This window comes from Podarcis cretensis (genome assembly GCF_951804945.1).
Source record: "Podarcis cretensis genome assembly, chromosome: 12".
Taxonomy (NCBI): domain Eukaryota; kingdom Metazoa; phylum Chordata; class Lepidosauria; order Squamata; family Lacertidae; genus Podarcis; species Podarcis cretensis.
The window spans coordinates 28,775,205-28,803,022 of NC_137181.1; the positions used below are offsets into that span (position 1 = coordinate 28,775,205).

Consider the following 27,818-nt stretch of genomic DNA (forward strand, 5'->3'; position numbering starts at 1 on the left):
AAGAGCCAATAGTTTAATATTTGTTTATTTTAAATATAACAAATATAAAAGTTACCATTTTATAAATTCGTTGAAAGTGTCCAAAGTACAAAAAATACAGTAAATTTAGTAATATGGAAATGATTACCATCTGACACTGGAATATTTAACACGAGGCATGCATACGCCATCAGAAAAACTCAAGCATCACTGAAGCAGATAAGGAAATAAAAGATGATATTGGCTGTTTTATTTAATTACAAATTAATCGCCTCTGTAAGTTTTCTTTCCTCAGGTATACCATTTACCTGTGAATGACAATTCACAAAAAGGTGTTAGAAAGATCAATAGTCAACATGGTTTTAATTTTACAGTTAGAAAATTGCAAGTCAGCTTCATTCACCTTTAAATAAGAATCCTTACACAATAACTTCATAGATCACTTTCATCTGCTATGCAAGTCTTAGGGTGCCTAATTTTTTGGGAGAGTGACCACCCAAAACAAATCTAGAATCAACATGTACAGTTCATAGTAAAATGTGCTTCATTGTAGCATTTGGTTTTCCAACAGCGAGAAAGCAGAATACTGTATGTAATACTTGCCTCTAATCTTTGGAACGTTGTCATACGAAATTCTCCTTTAGTCCCCGAAAGCAGTAATAAAAAACAAAACTTTTGAAAACAAGCCCCCTCAAAGTGGATTCCTGTACAGGTCACCCAACACCTTGAGAAGTGTGCTCATATTTTCCCCATTGCAGCAAAAACAACAAGGGGCCTTGTGGTACTTGAAAGACTAACAAATACTATGCAGCATAAGGCGCTGAGGCCAAGAAGCCATCAGATGCATGAATGGATAGCTCAAGTTGTTAGCTACAGATCGCCTTTGATGCACTGACTCAAGTCTACAAAAACTTACGCTAAGTTTCCCCAAAACTCACTGCCAACTTTGTTCTATTTGAATGATTCTCTGATTAACCTTGATTTTGCTGTTTTATTTTATGGTTATGCAAACCACCAAGAATTCTATAAATTTCGGCATAACACAGCTTGATACACTAATAACTAAAACCCTGTTCAGTCATTCAGAGAACCCATGAGAGCGAAAAGGGGTTGGGAGTATGTATGCTATCCCAAACTTTAATTGTTTTTATTTTATATGTGGCAGAAGCAACACTCATCTTCATCCCATGCAGCTCACTTGAGTTGAGGGACTTGGGAGCAACCAAGAAATAATTGGGCTGCGCAAGGAATAATTAGACCCATTCATAGCACATTTCCCAAGGGAAAAAATGAGAAAAGGGGGGTTTCAGGCAGGACAGGATTGTTTTAACGAACTCTGGCTTGGGGAGCGCAAAACAGCATGTTGGGGGGGGGGGGAGGCAAGGCAAGGCAAGGCAAGGCAAGGGGGGTTGTTCTGTCTGGCAAGCTGATACCCATTGATACGTTTGCCATTCATTTCCATGGAAGTGATATTGATTGGAGATTTCAGTTCACTCTTTTCCGTTTCAACTATTGCATCTCACAGATGCCATCTAAATTTTGTTAATTCTTACTCTTATGGCCTATGCAATACAAAGCTTTCTCACACCCTGCTCACCCCTCTGCTATTAACTTTGGGAAACCAGGCCCCCGCAATATGTGGAAGGGAACAAGAACGCTGAGGTGAGTTTGTGAGCACTTGTTGATAACTAGGTCATATTCTGCCTTTTCAAGAAATAATTTAAAAAGTCACCTTCCGTTTGCTGCTGCGGAATCTGAGTCTGATGTGGCAGGTTCCTACAAATAATAATAATAACAATAATAAAGCCTCTTTAAAACGATTATATGCTATTTTGAACTCTAAACAGTAAAAGCCTCCAAGGCTTCTGCTTAGGGAAAGGGTTGTTACTGGAATGTGTAACCAGAGCTTTGCTATTTAAATGCAAGAGCCAAATCATCCTATAGAATGAGATGGCAGCAGCAGCACCACCACTATGGAAGAAATCAGCGGAAGCACCACAAAACTCAAATTCACAGTGTTAGGCACCAAGAGTGATACTTACTGCTGTGTTTGCATCAGTGGCATGCTAGTGTTGTCATAGCTGTCGGGGTGAACCGGTGGCACAATCTCCCCAGTGACTGGGTGAAACACAGGCAGCGTTGAGAGAGGCCAGGCTATCTCTCTGTTTTTGGACATCTCCCGAAGTTCTTTGGTGGATTTCTGAATGGCACTGTGGTGGACCAGCTGGATGCTAGATCAAAAGGAAACAACATTTCCCCCCCATATTTAATAGAATTGCTAGCGTTGTGGAAATAAAGAGTACAAACATATACAGACATTTAAAGCCACTTGATAGATTACCACAACATCAGTGTAAACGACAAGGTTTATAAATAGCATATACTGGATTTTTTTTTAAAAGGAAATTACTTTTAGAGGGGTTAGGTCACAGAGCACTGGCAGGTTATATCCAGTCTACCCAAGTTTTCCCTGTGCTTTCAGCAGGAATATCTGGGCACAAGCTAGATGCATCACTGCAATTAATGTGCCTAATTTCTTCTGAGTAACAGCTGGGGGAGGGGGAGACCAGAACCAGGCCTGTGATCCAAAGACATTGTTAACCCATTTTTCCACCATCATGGTCTCAATAACACCCCTCTCTCACACACATACACATCTGCTTTAAGAATGTAAGAGCCTCCTGCACCAAGCCAGTGGTCTTTTTAGATGCCAGCAAGAAACCCTCAAGAAAAGCATTGGTATCTATGCCAGCTTCTCTCCTGGGAAAAACAGCAACTTCAAGGAGGGGGTGCCAATTTTCATTGGGACCATGGAGAAAGCAGCTGTTATTTAGAAGCAAATAAGGTACAAGGTGTATTTGATTCAATCAGGCATCCAACATTATGTCTTCTTTGACCTTGGCTGCACTGGGATAAGCCTTGGCCGCCTCTAGGTTGCCCACTGGCCTTGCATTGACCTATGCCCTCAACCAGAGGGTTCTCAACCCACTACTGTTAGGCCCTTTTGATTAACAAGTAGAGTAACAAGGGTTTGGCCTAGGGCCTGTGATCTTCACAAGGTGTCACTGGCTTTGATTATGATGCTGGTGCTGAAGGTTGGGTGTATCTATGAAGTGGTCCACTGAGAGTCCAGCCCACAGGCCTCATTAGGCCCAGAATGGATCCCACAAATCACACCCCTGACAGCTGATCGGCACCAGGCCCAGTGGGGTGGGTGGAGGCCAGGAGGGCGATTTGGCCTCAAGCTCAGATTCTTGCCCTGTGTATTTTTGGTACCTTATTTTGGTTTTGGGTGTTATTTTAATTTTTATTAGAGCTAGGGATTTCAAAAGCGGGAAGTGGCCTGGGACTCTCTGGACCTCTGAGAGGGCCTATTCAGCACCGAGAGGGCACCTCCTTAGGATCACGGTTGCAGTAGTGGAGCTCGCCTTCTCTGCAAGCAGCAGTTTGGCTTCAAACCACTTCCTGCAAACAGATTTCATAGAGGTTTCAGGGAGCTGCCAATCAGCTGCTGGTTGGTTACAGCAAGTACATCTTCAAAGGATGCTCCAACCTCTGATCAGCTGTTAGGTGATTGACAAGTGGGTGGTCCCGCCCACCTGTCAACATTGGACCGCTCCTGTTCTAAAGTATGATGAGCTTTTCAGCATCCTGTTCCGTGTAACCAAGTGCAGATGTTAATGCTTTTTATTTGGTATGTTTTAGAGCTTGGCTTCTTGTGGTTAGCTAACAATTATTAATAGAAGCCTCACTTTAAAAAGCAGTTTTATGGAGTATAATTTTTTGGTTACCTTATAGAAGTTGACAGTAATATCACAAACCACAAACCTCAAAACTGAATAATCATATTCTGATTCTGGCCTCTTTTATTATGAGCTTTTAAACCCTTTTTATTTTGACCTACTCAGTTTCTCAGGATTCTACATTTTTCAAAGCAGCCACCACAAAGATGAAGAACAAGTTAAGGAGAATGAGGATGGTATACGTGTATGAAGCATGAGAAGCTACTGGGAAATGAAAATTAAGTGATGGGAGAAAATAACAGGAAAGAAGACACTTACTCTGGTGTTTGCATGTTTCTCTTTTCCCTAAAAATAAAACAAAAGTTATGAATTAAATAATAGCATTGATATTTGGAACATTAAATCTAACTGCCGATGGAAATAAGTCATGGTATGGAAATGCTGGTCCTGTTGCAATGGATCATGATCTCAAGAAGATGCAGGTGTGTGCAGATGGGAGCTATACATGCAACTGGAGTTGCCTTTGGAGATTTGTTTCTGCAGCTCTAATAGCCGAAGAGGCAAGCTGCATTTTGGAGGGTTGCCTCTTCAGCAGTGAGAGGAGCAATGGCAAACGTTCAAAGAAAGAGCTGGCTGCACATCAAGTTCCTGTTTCTGCACATTCGTTTGGATCATGACCATTTGGTCAACTTGGAAGCATTTGCCACAGGGTTTATGAGAAGGCATGGATGAAGAAAGCACATAAAGAGATGGGATAGATGAAAGACGTGTACACAGAGAAGTGAAGATGCACGTTAAAAGGACAGGTGTGGGACTAAAATGTTCCCAGAACAGGTGCATGTAAAATGGAAGAAATTGTGTTGCTTGCTGCTTTTTATTTTTTCAAAAAATGCTTTTGGCTTTTATAATCCTAAATTCAGTTCACAATCTTAATAAGGTTTATTTTAATTGTTAGACACTATGTTTACCTTTAATTAGCTTCAAATTACTGTCAGGTTAAATAGTTTTGTGAACGGGTTGCTCAGTTTATGAATTTTTAAAAATAAATAAAATTTCTAATTCCAAAGTTAACAAGTAGCTGTAATTTGATTTTATTGTATGTTTTAGAAAAGGCTAAAAATGGACTGTGTTTTTATGAACTGAATCAAGTTCATCTACTTTTTTTTGTCATGTACCTTATAAACTCACACAATTATAAAATACTTATTAACGTTTCAAAGTACTCACACGCCTTCCCTTCGGCAGCACATAATATAAGCAAGGATTAGAAAAAGCACCAGGGCTATTGCGGAGGGCACTGCCAATGTAATGAGGAAGTCTGAATAATAGTCTCTGCTTTTCAGGCTTTCAGAAGGTGGCTTATACTCGCCACCATCTGGTAAGATCCCTTCTCCACGGACCACTTCTTGATAGGTGGAAACGTGCTGTGTTTTGTCAACCTGATACCAAACAGACAAAATATATTTTAGACAGTAAAACCTTGGGAGAAAAAATGGGGATCATAAACCATCAAACAGTACCACTAAGCATTCATTACAGCAGAGTTTAAGCAACAGCCCTCCAGAATCATAATTTCTTTTTTAAGGAAAATTTGTACCACACATTGTCTGTATAGAAATCTGGTTGTAAAAATCAAGACACTTTCTTCACTTTCTGTTCAAAGTACATCATGCATTAGCTAGAGAACCCTGCCTGAGAACTGAGACCTTCCACAGAGACCCTTCTTGCTGGACCTTCAGGAATTCATAAGAAGACAAGTCATTAGAGGGCCTTCTCTGTGGTGGCTCCCTCTCCACTTCTGGAATTTCCTCCCAAAGGAGATTTGTAGGGTTGTGTTTAAGACACCAGTTAAAAATAACAATAATCAGGCCATTGAGCCCTTCTTGGCGTTTCGGCAGCAACGAGTCATGTGTTGTTGTTTTTTACTGTACTCTGTTCTGATCTCCTTAGGTAGAAAAGCCAGAATATACTGTATATAGTTTTAAGTAAACAATCAAGCAGTCATTGATTGACAGAAGATGAGATGACACAAAACCACTGCTAGAGGTTTACTTAGCATTGAATGGTTGCTTTACTGCTGGGAAGGGGAACTCCTAAGAATATCTGGAGGGTCGCAACTCTGCTAGTCCATGACCATTAGCCCTGTAGTCCCAACAATATATGAAATATTTGCATATTTACTGGGGAATAAATCCAATTGAAATCAATGGGACTGTGAATACTTAGGATTCTGTGCTTTGAGGAAAGTATCTCCTTGAGCAAGTGCCATAGTCTGAAGAGTTACTAACTACAGTAGTTATACCTTAACTCTAATTCTTCAGCAATGACAAGTAGCATAATTCTTTCATAGTATAAGGCATCTTTCTATCATAGAATCATAGAGCTGGAAGGAACCCTGAGGATCATCTAGTCCAACTCCCTGCAATGCAAGAATATGCAGCTGTCCCATATGAGGATTGAACCTGCAACCTTGGCATTATCAGCACCAACCATGCTCTAACCAACTGAGCTATGTTCCTAAGTCAGACGGTTGGTCTATTTAGTTCACTGTACTGACAGATGAACGGGATGCGGGTGGTGCTGTGGGTTAAACCACAGAGCCTAGGACTTGCCGATCAGAAGGTCGGCAGTTCAAATCCCCACGACGGGGTGAGCTCCCATTGCTCGGTCCCTGCTTCTGCCAATCTAGCAGTTCAAAAGCACATCAAAGTGCAGGTAGATAAATAGGTACCGCTCCGGCAGGAAGGTAAACGGTGTTTCCGTGTGCTGCTCTGGTTCACCAAAAGCGGCTTAGTCATGCTGGCCACATGACCCAGAAGCTGTACGCTGGCTCCCTCGGCCAATAAAGCGAGATGAGCGTCGCAACCCCAGAGTCGGCCACGACTGGACCTAATAGTCAGGGGTCCCTTTACCCTTTACCTTACTGACAGATGATAGTTCATATTCCTCAATGGGTACTCTTAAACAGGGATGGCTAAGTTGTGACCCCCTAAAAGTTGTTGGACTACAACTTTCATCAACCTGATCCACTGGCCATCCTGGCTGTGGCTGCTGGGAGTTGGACTCCCACAACATCTTGAGGGTACCAGGTTCCCCATCTCTGGTTTAACAAACTAGGTTTTCTTCAGGTGCTGGACAGCATTTAGTGACAGGGGCAAATGGGCTTCTCTAGGGAGGGCATTCCAGAGCATCAGCTCATGTCCATCCCATGAACCTCGGAAGGTTAAAAAGAAGTCTACATAATCTGCCCTCCAGAAGATTATTTTAAAGACTCATTGGCTATGTGTGTTCTGCAATACTACCAGCCAGCAACTCACCAAGGAGATTTTACACCAGTCTATTTGAAATTGGGTACGGAACTTTTTATCACAGGTTATTACAGGCTCCATTTCTTGACTGCATCTCAGCTGATTTTGTGGGTTTTCAACTTCCCGTAAGCAGGAGGAGAATGTAGCATCTGCACCAACCATAACATAGACACTGCAAAGAAATGTTGACAGTTTTAGGATGGTCACAGATAAATTTTCAATCAATGGGTTGGATCCAAATGTCCGTGAATGGAAAGAGCTCCTCACTGTTTCCACTTAGCTCTCTATTGCACAGTTCATTTGCAGACTATGCACAGTTCAAAAGCAAACAACATGAAAGCTGGCAGCAAACTACAGCATGTGCTTTATGATTCTCTGAATGCGTCACCAAAGAAGTGGATCCAGTACAGTACCAAAATTCAGTTTATCCAGGATAATCTGGGGTTCTACATCACTGCCCTCTCAAAACACCTTGTCCACAAATGAAATACGGGAAATAAATCTATATATATTTAGATTCAGTGAACCCAAACAGGACTTCAAAATCAGACATAGCACGGGCTCCTTCAATACAGAGACATTACACCTTGTAAAAGGGAGCCTTCTGAAAAGGCAATAAGCAATGGGCAAAACCCTTATTAAGCTTAACCAGGCAAGATCAACAAGCGACCCCTTGCTTAGCAAAATGTTCAAAGGATTCTGTTTATATCTTCATGGTTGAATGAAACTTGACCACCAGAGGGCATCAAGTCCCCCCCCCCTTCTGAGAAACCACAGAACTAGCCGAGTCTCAGTCAGATTGCATGTGAGCAACTTTGCCTGCAGAGCACGCCAAGCAAAGCAAAGCAAACACAGGACAACTGCAGTGATCCTCAACACAGGGAAGGGGACAAGGCTGAAAAGGTATCTTTATTACTCGGAAAAGCTCTCTGGATGGCACTGAGAGGATGCAATGGTAGCAAATTCCCCACTGCCATGGCAGAGTCTATCAAGTAATCACTAAGCTGTGCCTAGTTGTATTCTGTCTGAAGTACTTCTAGTGCACTGACCATTTCCTAGCCAGTTTCATCAGCCTCAACTCTGCATTAAGCCACAATGTGGTATAGCTGCACCCTTCACAAACCATGCACTTGGGAGCAATGGCAGGCTGAGATATTGGACCCAACCCCACAGGTTAAAATTTGACCAAGATAAGTATGTAGTTCTGTTTTTTTGTTTTTTTTTTTTAAATAATTTTTATTAACTGGCCAATCACATCAAATTAAATCACATCATATAAATTCCGAATTACAAAGCCAAATTTTTTAATTTTGTTGGGGGAACCCATACTTCAAGATCCAAAGGGGAATTCAGATCATCTTCTTATTACTGCGTTAATGTCCAAATCAGTCCCAATCAGTCCAAACAAAGTTCATAATTCTATCCAGTCTTATCTTGGTGTTGCCACATCATATCTTGTTTGTATAATTTCTCTTTTTCCTTTACGATCTCTTCTGTTAGTCTCCTTAAGCCGATAGCAAGTGTAATAATCCTGTGTGGATTTCCTGTTCCTCCACTAAGTCCAGATGGTTTCCATATATCTCCTTCGTAGATAACATCACTTTTTCCATCGTAAATTTTGGCATTTGTCGCTCTTAAGTCCCACCGAGGAGTTGATTCACGATATGTAAACAACTCTATTTCTCTCTTTCTCCTCCCAGACCCAAGAGCTCCCACAATGCCTCACAAAATGGCGACGGCATTTTTTTTTCTGAGTGCGACACTCCAAAACTCTTAGCTTTCCAGCTTCATCTTGAAACATTGCTTTGGATCGAAAGTTTATCTCCACACAGCCTTAAATCCACAGCTTAAGTCCTTAATTTCTGACTCATTAGGGGAGGGGGATTCTTGTTAAATCACATAAAAAGGTAGAGGCAGGTTTTTCCCCCCCCTCCCCCCTCAGTCATTTGTCATACCATATCTTGACGTTCTTCTCGTATTTTATTGTTGTCTTGTTATCAGAGATCTCTTCTGTCAGCAGTATTTACTCCCCTTTTTCCTTGATGTATGTGCAATTAATCACATCCAAATCGTTTCTTTTAAAGATCATTGCAACCAGCGGCGCGAATCGGGGACGGCGTCGAGGAGTGCCGAAAATCCCACAGGAGGGCTTTGTGCCTAGTGCCCCCACCCCCACAAATTCGGGGGTGATATAGGGCACAGCAGGCAAGGGCCGTCCCCCCCATAATTCTGGGGGGGGGGGTTAAGGAGGCTAATTACCCCCAGCATAGCCTCCAAATTACCTCGTGTGGGTCGGAGAGATGTTATTGTCAGCCATCTTCCGATGCGCCACCTAGTGGCCCCCCCAAGTATGTAGTTCTGTATTTAGGTACAAAACCCCCCAAAAAATCCCCAAGCTCCAAGTAAAGGCTGGGACTGGGTGGCGGCAAGCAGAACCTGGCTTTGCAGCAGCATGAGTAGAAAGGATCTCGTTTGATCACAAGCTGAACATGAGCCAGCAGCACTATGCAGCTGCTTAAAAATCTAACGCAATCTTCAGCTACCTTAGCAGAAGCATCGTCTCTGAATTATGAGACATAATAATTTCACTTCATTCTGTGCTAGCCAGGCCACATCAGGAGTACTGGGTCTGGATTAAGGTGGTGCTGGGGTCTAAACCACTGAGCCTCTTGGGCTTGCCGATAGGAAGGTCGGCAGTTCAAATCCCCACGATAGTGTGAGCTCCGGTTGCTCTGCCCCAGCTCCAGCAGTTTGAAAGCATGCCAGTGCAAGTAGATAAATAGGTACGGCTGTGGTGGGAAGGTAAGCGGCGTTTCTGTGCGCTCTGGCTTCTGTCATGGTGTCCCATTGCACCAGAAGCGGTTTAGTCCTGCTGGCCACATTACCCGGAAAGCTGTCTGTGGATAAACGCCAGCTCCCTCAGCCTGAAGCAAGATGAGCGCTGTACCCCATAGTTGCTTTTGGCTGGACTTAACCATCCAGGGATCCTTTACTTTTTACCTTTACTGGGTCTGGAAATCGAATCCTATGAGCAATGGCTCATAGGACTAGAATCAATGGGTGGAAATTGCAAGGAAGCAGATATTATCTTGGCTGAATTCTGGAAGCACTTTGTTCAGTTTTCCTGGCATTTTCTTACCTGATAAAAGCCTGTTCTGGAAAACCAGCAGAACCTAACAGAAGTGTAGCGCTCATTTCTATTATTTGCTTTCCAAAAAAAAAATCTGTGCGCAAGCCCATTAATCCAGATGTGATGCCCCCCCCAGCCGCCATTTTGTGTTATGCCACAAACCCACACAGCAGCCATTTTGTGACTTGCATGAATGGCACTTGCTCAAAATTCCAAATACGTTCACTAGCCCAGAAAGATTGGCAACCCCTGCTTTAAGATTCTTTACTGCTTTTGTTGCAAGATACATTCTAAAATATCTGGAATGCTAGAAGAAATATAATGAAAATTTGCTTACCCTTCTTTCATGTCATTAATAGGAAGTGGGACTCTGCCTCCCCTATCAAGAGCTGAGGTGATGTTTATGGCATTCAGTTTTTCTGGCTGCCAAACGTTTTTCACCGCTCCAAGGAAGTCTCCAAGAACCTCACTTGCCAACATTTCCTCTACATTCATATTTTTAATGAAGAACTCTGCTTGATATGGTAAAGGAAAATCTAATTGCAAAGAGAACATTAATTATGCCTTAGATTTGTCTTTTTACAAAATTACAAAGAAGGCAGAATAATAAATCAGAAATACAGCACTATCATTTTCTAAATATAGCCGAGTGTGAAGCAATCCAAGATCCTTTATAAATCTAAGGCTTCCAAAGCAACTTCCACAAATGCTCAAGAGACATCCAGTCTCTTAACCACAGTTACAAGACTGCTGGTTGCACTGAACCACTGGCTTGAATTTGGTTGCTTGAAGGATGGGGGAGAAGCTCAACTCAGTCTGCATTTAAAGGAGCACCTACTTAATCACACTTTCTGAAACAACACACACACAAAACACAGCCATCCTTTGAAATTCACACTTCTCCAAATTTTGCAATGCAGTTATCCAGACAAGGGATGTGTACACAACTGCACATTTAGGGTAAAGTGTGCATAAAAATAGCATAAAAATTGCATTATATTAGGGAAAATGTAATTGCACTCCAATTCTCTCCCTTGCTTCCTGGTTTGCACAAATCACAGTTTGCCTACAAACTGAGATCAGAAATAAGCATCGTTCACACTACCGTTTCTCGTTCTGACTTGGGACAAACCATGGTGATGATGACTCTAAGAAAAGTAAGAGATTGAAAAGTAAGGGAATGAGCACTTAAGTCTTGGCATAAATGGCTCACAACGTGTGAACTGAGCTACTATGTCATTCCGATATCTAAAATTTCCTAGAAGCTGGGTGAGGCTCCTAAGCCACCACTTGGCTCTCCCTGTAATCCACAGTAACAGACCAGATGCACTTTTCAAGTACACACTCTTTTTAAAAATATAAATGCAAACATTTCAAAATATTTATGAATGAAGGAGAGTTCTCTAACAGAGGTGGCTTGGAAATAACAAAATAAAATACAATTAACTAAATACCTAAAAATAAAATACAATTAACTAAAGAGGCTTAGCATACCTCTTTCCTATCCTTTTGCCATTTATTTATTCTATAATAATCTCCTAATGGTGTAATACTATGTATCAATGCAATCTAAAATGCTTACCTTCTGCTGCCATTATATTAATAATCAAATTATGTCTGGCCGTCTCAAAGGTGCGCCTGTTATAAGCAGTGATCTAATAAAGAAGAAACATAAACCAGAAACTTGTTACTATATTTCCAAAACTATTATCAGTTGAGCACGGAAAACTTGCATCTAGCTTGACAATTCTATATATGGTTATTCAACAATGCTGTGAAAAGCCAGCATTAGATGGGGAGAAACCCGGGCAGTGGTTGGGCCCCTCAAGGTTTTTGTGGAAGGACAAAAGGAGAGAAGGGAAAACACATTATACCTCAAAAAAAAAAGGGGGGGAGCGCATACATTATGTGAGAGCTAGCCAAATAACAGCAAATGGACAAAACCCAGTGAGAAGGCTCATAGGCCCACCCGTAAAATTAAGCAGATGAGCAGCTATGAGAGACAGGGCCTTCCGAGTGAAAGCCCCTTGGTTATGTTATCCCCCCCCCAAGTGATTTGCATAAGGCCTCATCAGCACAAGCTTTAAAATGGGCTCCAAAAAACCCCACTTGTTTTTGACAACTTCTTAATGAGTTTTTATTGTTGATAACTGGAATGTTTTTCATTGCTTTTAGTTACATTTATAACACTGTATTGCTGGCCTGTGGACTGTTTTAGGGTGCTACGTTACAACATTCCTTTTACTGAAACATGGACACTGTGTTCCTGGGATCCCAAGTGTGGTGCTCATGGGAACCACAGGACCCTCAGACACTTCTGCCACTTACTAAGGCTCCCTGCCCTTCCCATTTTTGTTTTGCTTTTTTAAAATTAGTCAGTAGATTTTTATTGTTTCTAGCCAATGGCCATCACAATACAATACATAAGCACAAATCATGCAACTACAGAATGAAAGACATTACATGCACCAGACCGAGACAAATCTACAATGTCCAGAATTTAAAACATTTCTTCTGGAGTGTTTATTATTAGTTTTGTTTTTTGGTGGTTTGGTTCAGGGTGTTGTCTGCTTTTTTTGTCTATACGTTGTTGTCGTTGTCTATATGTTCTTTTTGGAGGGTGCATATATTTTGCATGGACTTTTTTTTTGGGGGGGGGGTGTTCTGAGCAATGCTGGATTTTCTTCTGAGAAATGACTATTTTGTGATACCCACATCAGTTTCTTAGACTTCCAAATGTGCCCCCAGAACCAAAAAGGTTAGGGACCTCTGCTGAATTATACAGGTGTTTTCACGTTAAGGCAGCTAGGGAAGGCTTTGCCCTAAAAAGTGGCCTAGAAATATACAAAACAAACCAACATGCCCAACCTTATTCTGAGCCATCAGTCAAGTTTTGTCAGTAAACTGCGACAGAATTAGAAGACTTCCAAGATTCCATTTCACCACCAAAGATTTTAAGGAGCACATCCATGTCAATAAAGGGTAAATGAGTTGCACTCCAGATGCACCCAGCAGACCACTGCTGTAAATAGATGGACCAAACTTACAGGGTTCCTTATGTGTCACAAAGGTGCAGAGAATACATGCAACAGCCTTAAGTGCCCAATATTGTTGGACTACAACTCCCATCATCCTTGACTACTTGACCATGCTGACTAGGGATGCGGGGGGGGTAGGTGGGTGTTGTAGTCTAACAACATCTGTGGACCCAAGGTAGGAGACAACTGATCTAGAAGGTGGATGATTGTCCCTAGGAATGGGTGACATTTGTTGTTTCATTTCCATGGAGCTTTCTAAGTTTTTCACTTGGTCTCAGAAATCCATAGTAACATCACTAAAGATGTAATCCTATCCCCACTTCCCTGGGCGTAAGCCCCACCTAACTCTATAGGACTTCACTTCTAGGATGGGACATATCTAGGTTCATGCTGTAAATTTCCAGCTACCCTTGTTTTTACAAACTGCTAGCATAAATCAGATGTACAGTACACCTACACGTAGATCCTCTCCATTGCTTTCAACTTGATATGCTGTTCATTCTTTTCAATGGGTTACACATACAATTACATATCCAAATGCAGCTGCTGTCCCTTGTTCTCAATATGAGAACATATTTTACATACAGGGCGACATTTCTATAGCTCTGCCTACATTGTGCAAAAGTTTGCAATTCCAGGTGCCAAGCACACACTCTCTCCAATAAAAGGTGAAGTCTGCAGCCTTATCCAGGTGTTCTTAGCTCCTTTGGTCAAAAACACAGAAGGTGTAAGGACACGCAAAGGAGCTCCACTCTGGCATCATGGGCTCTTCTCCAAAGTCCTTGTGTACAGAGCAAACATTCTACAGGGAGATGGCTTTCACATGCATAGTTGTTCCAAGGGAGCCTTCTTGTGTACAATTATATGCAGTGATTTTTTTTTCTGGGGGTACGCAGGGGTACGCTTACCCCTAAACATTTTGTGAATCTAAGTTTGGCCTCATTGAGGGGCAGTATTTGATTATGAGTAAGGAAATGAGAGTACTCCTAAACCTTTTTTCTGGGGGGAAAAGCACTGATTACCGTATTGGCCCGAATATAAGCCATACCTGAATATAAGCTGCACCTTTAAAATTCAAGGGGGGGGGGAGACAATACCCGAATGTAAGCTGCTCCCTTAAAGTTACGCAGGCACTCACACCTGTTCTGTTTCACCGTATGTCCGCTTCTGCAGCGTTATCATAAAAGCCATTTTTGCTAAGGTTGCAAATTTAAGCTGCACTTTAACTTTTCAGTCGGAATTTGGGGGGAAAGGTGAGGCTTATATTCAGGCCAATACGGCATATGCATGAAGGTTTCCTTACAACAACTGCTTGTGCTGTATGTGCAGATATCAGAGGAGGGATGCAATGTCAGAGTGTGGCTACGCAGCGGTCCCGCTCCTTGACCCTGTGCTGTTGAACACTCAAAAAAGGGATGGGATTAAGGACTGGTACAAGGTCACAGCCAGGTCATAAAATCCTGGGATCTCTTTCAGGCTGCCTAAAGGCCAAGTGCTGTGACGCTTTGAAATCATTGGTTTATTGTGGCATTATATTTCATAAGCAGCTTAAATCACCAAATATATGAAGCTGGCAGAAGGAAGACATGAAAACAATGAAATTGGATGTTTGAAATTTTGAGACAGGGTCTAGATAAAATATTTTGCAGCAAACCTACCTCAATGACAGACGGTCTTCCCACATTGTCTATTGTCGGTGACCCATACAACACTCCATCGCTGTAGGGTGTTCTCTGGATGTATCGTAGCCAACCAGGTCTGTCAGGGTAACCCATTAGGTTTGTGTTAAAAGTTATAGGATCATTGTTCATCTCGCCTGGATAAACAGGACATCCAATTTAAAATACAGTGTCACCAAGTGAACAGCACAGTATTTTCATGCAATGCAAATGATAAAGCAGGAGACTGCAAGCTGTCAGTAATTATTGTTCTTGGTAGTCCGCTTTGATCATGAAAGAATCATAATTCTGCATTTACACTCTGTAAGTCAAACTGATAGGTTTTGCATTTTAGTTCAAAAACACCCATAAAGATGCACTAACCCAAACCAGCCATGATGGAAATCCTGGCTCCTGGGACTGCAAACATCTGCATAAATTTCAGTGTGATGTGCAGTGCAGTCCTCTGCCTATTTACTCAGACGTAAATATCTGCGTATCAACTCTATTATTTGCAGAGGGCTCTAGAGTTAGCCTATTATCTCCCATCCACTTCTCCTAGGTAAGTGCAGATTGCAGCTTAGCTAAAGGGAGTTGTACAGTAAAGAGTTTGTTCTGCTGCTGGCTTGAGAGCTATATGACATACCAAGCAAAAGAAAAACAAGTATAATTAATCACATACTTTCTTCATTTACAGAACTGCCAAAATATATTTAAAGTATTTTGTTAAACTGGACTAAAATTGTCCCAGTTTTATTTCATGGAAGCCAGATGACTGTCTACAGATGCAGATTGTGCCCTACATTGTTGTTGTTCTTTTATTTAAAAAATGCAGAAAAACACCACTGAACTCAAGAAATGGGTTTCTTTAATTGCTATATTAAAGAAACTATAATTTCAGACCAAAATAGAGGCAATGCGAAACACAACAGTTGCAATCACCTCTGTTTGTTTAATAAACACAAAAAACCCAAACAAAAAACAGTAAGTGTGGAAGATTTCTGCTGGGACTGCAGCACAAATGGGGTAAAGATTTAACCCAGGCACCCTCAAACTCAGCCCTCCAAATGTTTTGGGACTACAGTTCCCATCATCCCTGACCACTGGTCCTGTTAGCTAGGGATGATGGGAGTTGTAGCCCCAAAACATCTGGAGGGCCGAGTTTGGGGGTGCCTGATTTAACCCTTTCCTCCCTTGTAATGCTGCTGATGAAAATTGATACATGCATGGCCCAAATGCTCCTACAAGGTCTGGGAGGGAAGTCTCCACTGGTGCCAATGGAAGCTGCTTTCTTGGGACTAATAATAGCAGCTCCAGTAGCACGGGGGTGGTGTTTGTGTGCCACAGTGAAAAGGAGAGGCTGTTGCAAGGTGGCATTTGGTCCCAGGCGTGGGACTCCCCACTCCTGATGTACATGATTGCCTTGCACACCCGCCTGCTCCACCATTGCGTGTTCTCTCTCTCTCTCTCTCTCTCTCTGCAAACGCGAAGTAATTAGGGTTATTTAATGACTCTGAAACATATTTATAAAACTGTAAGCATTTCTTACCAGGCTTTGGATAAGGAGGAAACTCCCCTTTAAAATACTCCCTCTCCAAGACGTGGACAAACAGAACTCCAGCGGAAGGGTACACCGTATGATCGGAGTGCACCTTCGCGAGGATTGTGTACACTGGGAAAGGAGGAGCAGAGAGAAGAGGCAGGGTATGAAAAAGTAGGACACATTCAAAATGCCACCACGTTCAAAGCCGCGGCAAGTCATTTTTGGGCAAAGGGAAGCAGAAAAGGATATCCCTATTAATGACAAGTTAAGAAGTGGACAAGGACGACAGAAGACACGCAAAGCAATGCTTCTTCTTTCTTATGTATGCTAACAACTCCTATGCATGCGTAGGCAGCAATCAAAATTCAACCATTTAGCATGTCGCTGACCATGGAGCAATTATTCTGCTTTGTCCTTTTGAGTATTGTAAGGAATTATAATTTGTATCAGTTTACTATGCATTGTAGAAGGTGATGGGTTTTGTTTTTATTTTTGCATATTTTGATAAAAAAGAAGTTGAACAACAGGTATCGCCTTACAGTCTACTTGAAAGCAAATCCTATCGATTCCAATAGGAATTACTTCCATGCTTAGGAAAGCAGCGTTAAGAAGTTAAAATTAAATAACAAACAAAAGCGTGACGGAAGGCATTTCAGTATTATAATGAATGGCTATAAATAATCTATTTGCTCTATTAGGGTCCCCATTGTTGCTATCTTCTCCATCCATAGAGGAATATTTTCTCAATGACCTAGTTCACACATCACAGTAAACAATATTTAACAACCAATTGTTTGATGTAATTGCACCATGATTTCTTGCTCCATATCTCCCCTGCTCCTGTTGCACGGCTAGGAAACAAGGTAAAGGTCCAGCGCCGAGGGCCTTCTGGTGGTTCCCTCACTGCGAGAAGTGAGGTTAAAGGGAACCAGGCAAAGGGCCTTCTCAGTAGTGGCACCCGCCCTGTGGAACGCCCTACCATCAGATGTCAAGGAAAGAAACAACTATCCGACTTTTAGAAGACATCTAAAGGCAGCGCTGTTTAGGGAAGTTTTTAATGTTTGAAGTTTTATTCTGTTTTAAATGTTCTGTTGAAAGCTGCCCAGAGTGGCTGGGGAAACCCAGCCAGATGGGCGGGGTAGAAATAATAAATTATTATTATATAAATTATTATAAAGTCTCATTTGTCATGATGTCCAAACACAGGGTCATGGTTTCTTTCTCTCCAAACGAGCCATGAACAGGTAACTAAGGTTTGTACTTGGCTTACTGCCCATGGTTTGTTTGGGGAAAACAAATGCTAAGTGCGGGTTTGCACATCACAACAATGTCAGACTTTGGTTATCTTCTGGCAACACAGCAGCTGTAGGTTTTGAGCAGGAATTTTTCAGCAAGGTGCACCAGCATGCTGTGTGTTTACACTGAACCATAGTTTAACTATGGTTTAAATGTGACATGCAGACTTTGCATGTTTAGGTACAGTTCCTGCCGCTGGCAAATTGGCCAGCAGCAGTCATCTGTTGGCACAATTAAAACGGTGACTGGAAGGGGGGAAAACACAGTGAATTATATGCACCAAGCTCCCTTGAATGCCTACTTCTGAATCAGGACCAGTTGAATAACCTCCAACCACACCTTTACATGGGCGTAGCCAGGATTTTGGGGGGGGACAGGCCTTTTGTTGGGGAGGGCAGAACCTCAGTTTGCTATTTTATTGATTTAAAAAGTTAAAAGGTCCAATAGTGCTATTTGCATTACATCCTTAACTGTGTCATACCATCATTTAGCTATATACATCTAAAATATTATTAACTAGAATCCTTTTAATAATATTTTAGGCATTTATCGGAAGAGCAGAAGAGGGAGCAAGATATGGGATCTCTTTTCATATGGGCATCAATCAGGCAGCAGAAAACACACATCCAGCTGTGTCTGTGTAGTTTTACATAAATGAATCTGTAAATGCAAAATGAGATGCTTGGTTGTTGTTGTTTTTTTAAAAAGGAGCATCCTTCTCTCTAAGCTGGTTACTGCCAACTTTTGTTTAACTTTTGGCGCCAACTAAAAACATACCCCTTCGCTCAGGCCTTCTGCAGCAGTTTGATGTTTACTGTTAAATGATGGGACTGCCTGGAAGAGTTTTAAGACACCTTCAAATTTTGCATATGCTGATTTTAATTGTGATGTTTCATCTGAGTTTGCGGTTTTCGTCTTCTGAGACTGATACTGTAACACACCTTGGGAATCTTAATCTTAATGTATTTACATGTACCTCAAGGAAAAAAGGGCCCAGGGTGTAAAAAAAAATACAATCACAGATGATTAAAAAACTAATTCAGATACAAATATAAATACATTACATTTTAGTGGGTACTTTATTCAAGTCACAGTAATGACTTGGAATGCCTATGATCTGTGCCTATATCAGTACTCAACACACTTGACATCAATGTTTTGTTTGTCTTTGTATAAATTTTAGAGCTACTGATTTTCTCATAATAATGGAGGAGGGCAAGGGCTTCCAAAAGTTCATCACTGAAAGCTGCTGTCAAGTGGCACAAGTAGCATTCACAACTACTATTACAATTAGCTTATCACTTTCAACAAGTCTTTCCTATCTGGAAAATACATATTTCCTATTCTTTGTGTCCTTAGGAGACACACAACTGAACTTCTCCAGTTATCCTTTCACTGTATAAATGCATACACTGATTGGGCTCACGAGAGAATGTGTGATGTATAAATTCATTAATGTTCATTATTCATTGAATATGAAACTCAGATTTTTTTCCAGGGGGAACGCAGGTTCCTATTTAATATTCCATACCCGTTGTAACACAGAATTCCTTGCTGTTTGGTGTATCAACAAAGGTTAGGGAGATTTCTAATCATCTAGGTCATGTTGATCATTCAGGAAACCTTAGGCTACCCCGTCATCCTCATCAAAATTAAAATTCAGTTTTAAATGCAAAAGCGAAAAAGACAGTCGGGCCTTTCTGTGATCATGTCAAGCGATTAAATTGCAGAATGTTTTAAATGAATCATATGATGCAATTTGGGCATGCTGGAGACTGTTCAGCCCTTTGACATGCTGATAAATCGAATGTGAACATTTTACCAGCATTTGTGCGCACCTATCAAGAAGCATCACTGAATTGTCCCATATCACTTGATAGAATAGATTAGCCCCAATACTCCCTTCATAAAACTGTAGCAAGGAGACCTTAGCTAGCACTGGGAAATGAAGGCCTCACTACAACTGTGGCATTTCTCACTTCTAGCAAGCAAACTCTTTGAATCAGCTGTTTCTCCTCCTGCTGGAGCAGAGCTCTGGAACGCCACAAAGGGAATGAAGTTCGCAATGCCTTCTAGCTTCCAGCTGGAGTAACCCTTCACTTCTGCAACCAGAGCAGCAGAAACCTCTCCAGAACAGGATGGCCACAAGGTCTGAAACAGAACAGCAAACAGACATGGGCAATCTGCAGGCTTCTCAGACCATCTTGCAGTGTAGACCCTCCTCTGATCAAACATCCACTGGTGCATATGCAAGGGAAGTAATAAAAATAAATAAAAATAAAGCCCAAACGTATCCCAAAAAGGGGCTCGTGCCCTACAGTTAACAATTATAATTCTAGAACCCAAGGTCATCCAATGAAGCTGAATTTTGGAAGATTTAGAGCAGATAAAAGGAAGTACTTCTCCACACTGCACAGAGTTACACAGTGGTACTTTGGTTCTCAAACTTACTGTTCTGGGAGTCCATTCTGACTCCAGAAACTGTTCGAAAACCAAGCGTGGCTTCTGATTGGCTGCAGGAGCTTCCTGCACTCAAGTGGAAGCCATGTCAGCCGTTCGGCTTCCGAAAAACATTCGCAAACAGGAACACTTACTTCCAGGTTTGGGGCGTTCGGGAGCCAATTTGTTTGGGAGCCAAGCCGTTTGAGAACCAAGGTGCCACTGTACTGTGAAAATCACTACCACGGTATGTAGCAAGGGCCACCTACTTAGATGTCTGGTGGGGAGGGGGGAGGATTTGGCAGACCCATGGCGGCTGAGGCTATCAATTGCTACTTATCACGTTGGGTATGTACTACCACCAGGATCAGAGGCAACATGCCTTTGAATACCAGTCACTGGATAACAACAGCTGGAAAGAACTATTGTCTTCCTCATGCCCTGCTTGTAGGCTATTCCTGGTCATCTGGATGACAACTGTGAGAACAGGATGCTGGACTAGATGGACCTTCGTGAGATCTAGCAGGGATCTTCCTATGGTGACAAACCAACGTTTTCCCCTGCTTCTCCACTTGGGAATCTATCTATCTATCTATCTATCTATCTATCTATCTATCTATCAGTGCAAATATACACTCTTCCCAATTCTTTGAGGACACTCACTGTCCTTCACAGTACCTGTTCACAAATACAATATTGCCACATTTATCTATGGACTTTTGCTGGTGTGATACTCCCCAAGCTGTTATTGGCCAGATGTTGCATCTCCTACTGTGCCATATATTTCAATGCTGCTCCACTTCAACAGCCCACAGTCTAATATGCTACTAAGTGGGCACAGGTGCAAGAGGAAACCCATGACGGATTCAGTCACATGCTATATTCAGACTTCCACTAAAAGCCGAGAGACAAGAGGCCTGTTAAAAGAGTTTTGACTGGCAAAACCACCAGAACCGATTCTCATCCCACTCGTAACAAAATTAAAAAAGGAATACAATGCCAAATTGCTGTGCATCATTTGATATAACTACTACGTATAACCCTTCAAAGATGTCAAAAGTAACTAACTCTCATGGTGCTTTTATTGTAACATTTGTGTAGCAAATGTTTACTTGTTCTTTGCCTTGGCCACAAGTCATGCAACTTACATGTGCTTAACTTGTGAGATTTTGACTTTATGAGGTTGAAATCTGGCTGGTTGAGCTTGGTGTTAAGCTCTTTTTGCACAGGGTTTTTCCAGCCTAGAAAGAGCTTTAAGCACTCTGCCTTGTTTAGTGGGTTCTGGGAGTCAGTGGCTTATCATGTACTGCTGGTGCCTGGGACAGGCGTACACGCACCCTGGGGTGGTGTGCGCACCCCAGAGAAAGAGGCTTGGAGGGTGAGCAGAGCCTGCACCCAGCTTTTGCCACCAATGCCCCTGGAGTGACTGTACAGCACCCCTGCCTACCCATGGCCCTCGGTGGGTGCAACATCGCATAACCACCCTAAAACAAAGCAAATGAATGCTAAACCATCAATGGATGTCTTATAATCTCACTGAAAACACTCTGCAAACAAATCAGGATGAATACTCAAACAGGTCTGAATTCCTGCTACTGGTTCTGTAATTCTTGGGTTATTTTTTAAAAAATGGATTGTTTTCGTACATATATATTTGGTATTGTTTTATCTTGGTTTGCTGTTGCCTTGAATATGAAAAAGAAAGCTTGAGTTTTCACATTATTGTATTTAATGTTTCAAATAAATAAAATTAAAAAGACTCTCAGGCACCTAAAAAAGCAAAACAAAAAACAAACAAAAACCCCACAAAAAACCAACCAAAAGCCTGATGTGACAATTTTGCATTAAATGAAAGTATTTAGCTACCTCTTTTCTCCAAGCCGTCCTGACATTTTAAAAACCGTGCACAATAAATTATGCCAATTGCTACAAAGAAGTAATAAAAATTACACATTTAGTATGATAAAGAGATTATTATTGCACTCAGCAGATTGCAGATGTGTTTTAAGTAGACACCAACAACAAGAAATTCACAATATTTTATCCAGAACCATTATTTTGGGCAAAGGAATCCACAAAGTATAACTGAAAATTTAGTTGAAAACGAAAGATTAGAAGGAGGAATTCTTAAAGCTTAGAAGATTAGAACATTATATAATTGACATTTATTTCCACATCATGTTATTAGTGAAATACACACCACTAATACATCAAATCTAATATACCAAGGGGAGGTTGATTAATCCCAAATATTTTTCAACCTAAACTCACCATTCTTCTCAGCAGCCTTTATGCTGCTGCTAACATAACTGATGACGTGTTTGGTCTTCCATTTAACTGTTCCATTTATGCCACCAGCAGAGTGCAAGAAAAAAGCTTTCCAAAATAAAACAGATGCAAGGCAAACTGGATTAATATCATGTCAACAGTTTCTCAGAAATCAAAAGCCACCAGTTAGAATATAATGAATATCCAATGTAAAGAAGAAGAAATTAAACGGACTACAAGTACACATTTAATGGCATTCAAAAATTAAGCTATTCAGCCTGACCAGGCACACAAATATGTATGTTTCAAAGTGTTTCTTCCTACCCATTTCTGCCTTTTTTTTCCTTGGTGGAAGATGTTGGAGATGTGATAGGGATTGAGTTTTTAAATATGAGCAGTCAGCCAGGCTGAATTGGGATCAGGAAGCAGAAACAAGAACAAGAAGATTCTATGGAAAAGAAAAATATTGGACCTAATTGCCTATTACTGTATATATTAAGCTTGTATTGAATGCAGCTATCCTGGCCCAAGAGACCCATTTGTGGAACTAGGAATGAACCCTGTGTCCACTTGCTTACTCCATCCTTCTCTCAAGTGTCATCAATTGAATCTGTCTTGGCTTCTTAAACCAGTTTTGCAGTTCAGAATTTATGTGACACTGTGGCTAAAGAAATAAAGTGACCTAAAACTTTGCAATGCCTTATTTACTGTTGAATGAAAATGGTTGTCTGAAGTTTGCTTTGAAATACCGTACTCTGCACATACTAATCAGGAAGGAATGGACTGAGGGAAGTTGTTTTTTATGGACAATTCTGCATTTGTACCCACCCTAATTGGGAATGTACTTCTCCAAAAATACAATCTGGGCGAAAGCAGCAGATCAAACACAACAAGTTTAATGCATATATTCAGGGCTTTTTTTCCTTAAAAAAATGTTTTTTGTACTTTCATTTTCCTACTGATATTGAAATACTGCCCCTCAATGAGGCCAAACTTAGATTCACAAAATGTTTAGGGGTATGCGTCCCCCTGCATCCCCCCAGAATAAAACACTGCATATATTGATAAATGACACATAAAATAAAATCTTGACCTGAAGAATGGCTGTTGATAAGTCTTCTGTAGCAAAAACCACAAAGGGTCATGTGGAACTCTAAAGACTAACAAAAAACCTTATAGCATAAGCTTCTTGTAGACAAGAGGCCACTTCACCAGATGCAGGTAAGTTACAGGAAAGTACTTTTCTGAGTTTCTGCTGTGTACCCATTACTGACTTAAAACACAATTTTCCTTTCCCCGTTGCGTTTCAAATCACATTTGTACATTGTTGTACGCATCAGTACACTTGAATGTGTTTCCAAGTTGTTTGCTGTCTGTCCACACACACCAGTGGGGGTGTGGATGTCTTCACATGTCATAATCTAATCAGAGGGGGTTTAGAGGAAAACAGCTCAAAATGAAGCATTTCCTCAGAAAACTACAGAGTAGATATGGATTGTGTATGATGTTGTGCTTCGCAAACCAGCAGTGGGAGTGCACTGGATGCAAAGCAAACGCGAAGGTGTGTACACAGCAGTCATTTCCCTCTGAAATCTTCCTTCTGATTTCAATTTTACAATCTTCCCCAAACCATGTGTGTAGGTTTATACCCAGTGCTTTTTTTCTAAAAAAAAAATGTTTAGGAGTACTCTCATTTTGAGTCAAGAAAATCACCATTTTATAGTTCAAATTGGGGGAAATAAATACAGCAAATGGACAAAAGTATAAAGATTCACAAAACGTTTAGGGGTATGCGTAACCCTGCGTCCCCCCAGAAAAAGCACTGGTTATACCTTATAACAGGTTAATATTTCATGCATCTAATGAAGTGGACTGTAGTCTGTGAAAGCTTATGCCATAATAATTATGTTATTCTTTAAGGGGGCCAGAATACTTTTTCTTATTTATATCTAAATATATGCAGGCATCACATAATATAACTTGCCCCACACAGTTTATGTACTTAAATGACAAGAGTGCTTTCCAAATCTTGTCTTCCACATGTACCATATTTAACTAACCACATATTTCTCCCTATAATCCAGTTAACCTTACAATTCATAACTTACTGAACATTCCACTCTAACTATCATTTACCCTTGTCTCCAGGAATCCAGACTTTTCATATGCAGTGTGATTTGAAATTATGCAAGAAGCTCTTAATACTAAACACTACATCAGTTACTTTTCTTTAGACGTTACTGGATTTTAGTGCAAATGCACTGAATCCTCAATATAGTCCCGTGATTTAGAGCAGGCATTTTTACAGTGCTTTATTTTTCTGCAGAAAGAAATTCTATTTCATATGTTTATTAGCAGTAATGCACAGGTGTCAATTGTAAATTCAATATCTGGCAAACTTCATTTTACTAAATACGGTATAAGAAAAATAAACATCCTAAATTAGCTCCTGTCTTGGGCATCAGAAAATTATCTGATAAAAATTATGCTAATTGATTAGAAAAAATTCCAGATCAAAACACATCACTGGAATATGCTAGGTTGATACTGAAAAGGGGAAGTCCTATACTAAGCAGATTCCTTGTTCAATTGACATTTCTGTTTATATGAACGCATGGACAGAAGATCAAAGCCATTGCCTCCTACCTCAACTTCGAAATATTCAGCCTGTGTTCAGCCTAAGATCTGAACACAGCCTGATGACATACAATCACAGTGTCCTTGCCAGGGCACTGGACTTTGGAAGCACCAACAATCAGTTGATTATTGGTGCTTGCAAAAGGGCTCTGCCTTTTCCCACAGTGGTTTGATTTCAAATTGTGCAAGCAAAGGAAACTGGGTCACCTGATGTCACTGTTATATCAAGTGACTGTCAGGTGGGCATTCGCACCCAACTGTCAAAGTTGGCCTGCAGTGGGTGGGGAAAACCATACCATCCAGATCCAGTTCCCCCACCCTTGAAGTAGGCTCTCACCATACAAAGAGGGATCCAGTACAAATGATCTTCTGTGGCTCCAGAGATGGGGAAGGAGCCATAGTTATATAGTTCTGGTTCCCACCAAGCCTTGGTGCAACCTGACACCTACATGGCACCTAAGCAGCCTACTTTGAATGCTTGTCACCTCCTCTCCCATTCTATCTCAAAGGGCTGTAACCAGATGCAGCCATCACGCCTTTAGTATCAGCAAACCTTTCTTCCTCTATCCCACCCACTTTGTTTACTACCTAACCCAATTAAGAGTTCTGGAGAACTTGAGAGTTTGCACACTATTTTGAGATTGTTTAGTTGGCCCAGCAAAGGTACTACTTCAATAGGGAATTTGTATGTGAAGACAATATAATATGTTTAGGTTGCAATTATCTGTGTCTTCTTATTCACCACAGACAAGTGGAAACATTAAGCTCAGTGGCAGACACATGTCATGTATGTAAAAGGACCCAGGTTCTATCCCCGATATTTCCAGGCACAGCTGGCAAATGCTTCTATCTGAAATTCTGGAGAGCTGTAATGTAGGCAATACTGTCTGAGACATGATAGACCTATGCTCTGACTTCAAATAAGGCAGCCTTCTATGTTTTTCTAATCTGAAGAAATAGAAAATCAGTTGCAAAGTACAGGTTTCCCCATTTTTTTCCCCTATCCTTGGAGTATTTGATCCCGTGTGCCCTTAACATTCTCCTCATAATTGTGAAGGCAAGCCCTTTCTCAGCAACAAATATTCACAATGCAACATGGAGTACAAGTACCTGCAAACATCACTAGTCAAGCAAAAAGGCAAATACTGAAATATGTTTCCAACCTACTGTTAAAACACCAGCTACCCAGTGAGATACTTTGCTTTATGGTATACTGCATGTTTCTTCTTGTGCATTAATATACCTCATCATGCCTTCATTTGCTCTGAAGATTATTTCCTATGCCCTAGTTTGCCCAGGCAAGCATTTAAGTATGTTCTCCTCTCCTGGTAAATAGGATTCTCACTCTTTAATTTGCCCAGGCTTCCCCAGCTGGTGTAATCCTAAAGGTGAAATAAATGGCTGTGATTCCAAGCCCTGGGCCAACACACACACAAACAAGCACACAGCTGGTGGGTGGTCTGCAGTAGAGGAATGTGTCTTACATTAACCATCATCTACAGTCCTTCAGTATGATCTAAATCTAAGCCGGCACACAATTTACTAATGTTCTACTACATGTTATCTCCTCATTCTAAATACTTGCCTCTGAAATGGAACAGAGGGGTGTTTGGGGGGGGGGGGGTTACTTCTGTCCATACAGTGGCGTAGCGTGGGTTGTCAGCACCCGGGGCAAGGCAAGTAATTTGCGCCCCCTAACCCTGGATTTGCGCCCCCTAACCCTATCCCTAACCCTAACCCCCAGATGTTGCGCCCGGTGCGGCCGGCCCCCCTTGCACCCCCCACGCTACGCCGCTGTGTCCATATATTTATAAATGGATCCTTCCAAACTGGATGCTCAGGTCAAAATATTCTACATGCACCCGTCAGGATCACAGTGTGACTTAATTTACATCCCCGCATCCCATCCCACCCAAATTTTCGACCCATTTCATTTATCCTTCGAAATTCCACTTGTGCCTGTGTGGAAATCCAAAAATTTATCCGGGGGGAGTTGGGTTGGGATGTGTTTTTTTTGGGGGGGGGGGGAACACACACGCTGCGTCCAGCCATGGAAGCAATAATGAACATGCCCTTGTTTTTCAGATCCTATGCCTCCAGCCCTCCCGGCCCTTTTCCTCTCTGCAGAAGGTTCAGAAATTTCCACCATTGCCTCGGCGGCCGGGAATGGGGCGAGAACCCGGGACTGAGGCCGCCGGGAGAGGAGCCGGGGAGCCGCCGCCGCCGCCGCCGCCGCTTGGCCCCGGGGCGGAGTCGCGGGCTCCGGAGCAGGCCGTAGCCAGGGAATGCGCAGCCCGGGCGGGAAGGGCGCCGCTCGCCGCTCGGGGAAGAAGGGGGCTCTCGCAGAGACCGACCTGTCAGCAGGAGGGTGGTGAGGGCGGCTCCGCTGCGCCTGCTGTGGGACCACGACCCCGCTCCGCAGCGCGGCATGGCTCGCTCCGTCGGCGCCTGCTGCTGCTGCTGTTACTGCTGCTGCCGCCAAACAGGACCATCGCCGCCACCAGCATCCCTCCCTCCTCCCTCCTCCTCCTCTCCTCCTCCCCTTCTCCCATATAGACGGTCTCTATGGCAGCGCGGGGGGCGGGGCCTAAGGCCGGCTCGTGGCGGGCCTGGCTTCGCCTCGCCTCAAGTGAGGCCTTCGGGTTGTTTTCCCCTCCTCTGTAGTCGGGCATTGCCGCCCGCAGAGAAGGAGCCTCTGGAGCTCAACGTAGTCATTAAGGGAAGATGCGTTGGTCTTCTCCACACACACACACACACACCTAGTGCAGGATTTATGCAT

General features: G+C 42.0%; 1 protein-coding gene across 8 annotated transcripts; it reads right to left on the reverse strand.

Annotated features, from left to right (window-relative positions):
- Positions 1-9: 9 nt before the first annotated feature.
- SGCE (sarcoglycan epsilon) lies at positions 10-27,561 on the reverse strand. 8 transcript variants are annotated; one of them, XM_079948441.1, is made up of 13 exons: positions 27,394-27,561; positions 22,406-22,510; positions 16,406-16,528; positions 14,857-15,014; positions 11,743-11,815; positions 10,498-10,696; positions 7,040-7,202; positions 4,950-5,161; positions 4,041-4,067; positions 2,022-2,210; positions 1,712-1,755; positions 583-617; positions 10-287 (listed from the first exon to the last, which is right to left on the reverse strand). In XM_079948441.1, exons 1-13 carry the CDS (start codon positions 27,467-27,469, stop codon positions 237-239), a joined length of 1,455 nt encoding a protein of 484 aa, XP_079804567.1. In that variant the 5' UTR covers positions 27,470-27,561; the 3' UTR covers positions 10-236. The 8 variants fall into 8 exon arrangements, with proteins under 8 accessions (XP_079804567.1, XP_079804572.1, XP_079804568.1 ...); XM_079948446.1 differs by lacking the exon at positions 22,406-22,510 and adding an exon at positions 19,675-19,846 and having other exon boundaries at positions 27,394-27,507; XM_079948442.1 differs by lacking the exon at positions 4,041-4,067 and having other exon boundaries at positions 27,394-27,560.
- Between the last annotated feature and the right edge of the window lie 257 nt (positions 27,562-27,818).

Coding starts and splice junctions, on each gene's coding strand:
- SGCE (XM_079948440.1), bottom strand. CDS start 19,942: ATGCACCAGTGGATGTTTGATCAGAGGAGGGTCTACACTGCAAGATGG. Junction 15,015..16,405: donor TCCTCCTTATCCAAAGCCTG/GTAAGAAATGCT, acceptor CTGTTTATCCAG/GCGAGATGAACAATGATCCT. Junction 11,816..14,856: donor GAAGACCGTCTGTCATTGAG/GTAGGTTTGCTG, acceptor CTTCTTTATTAG/ATCACTGCTTATAACAGGCG.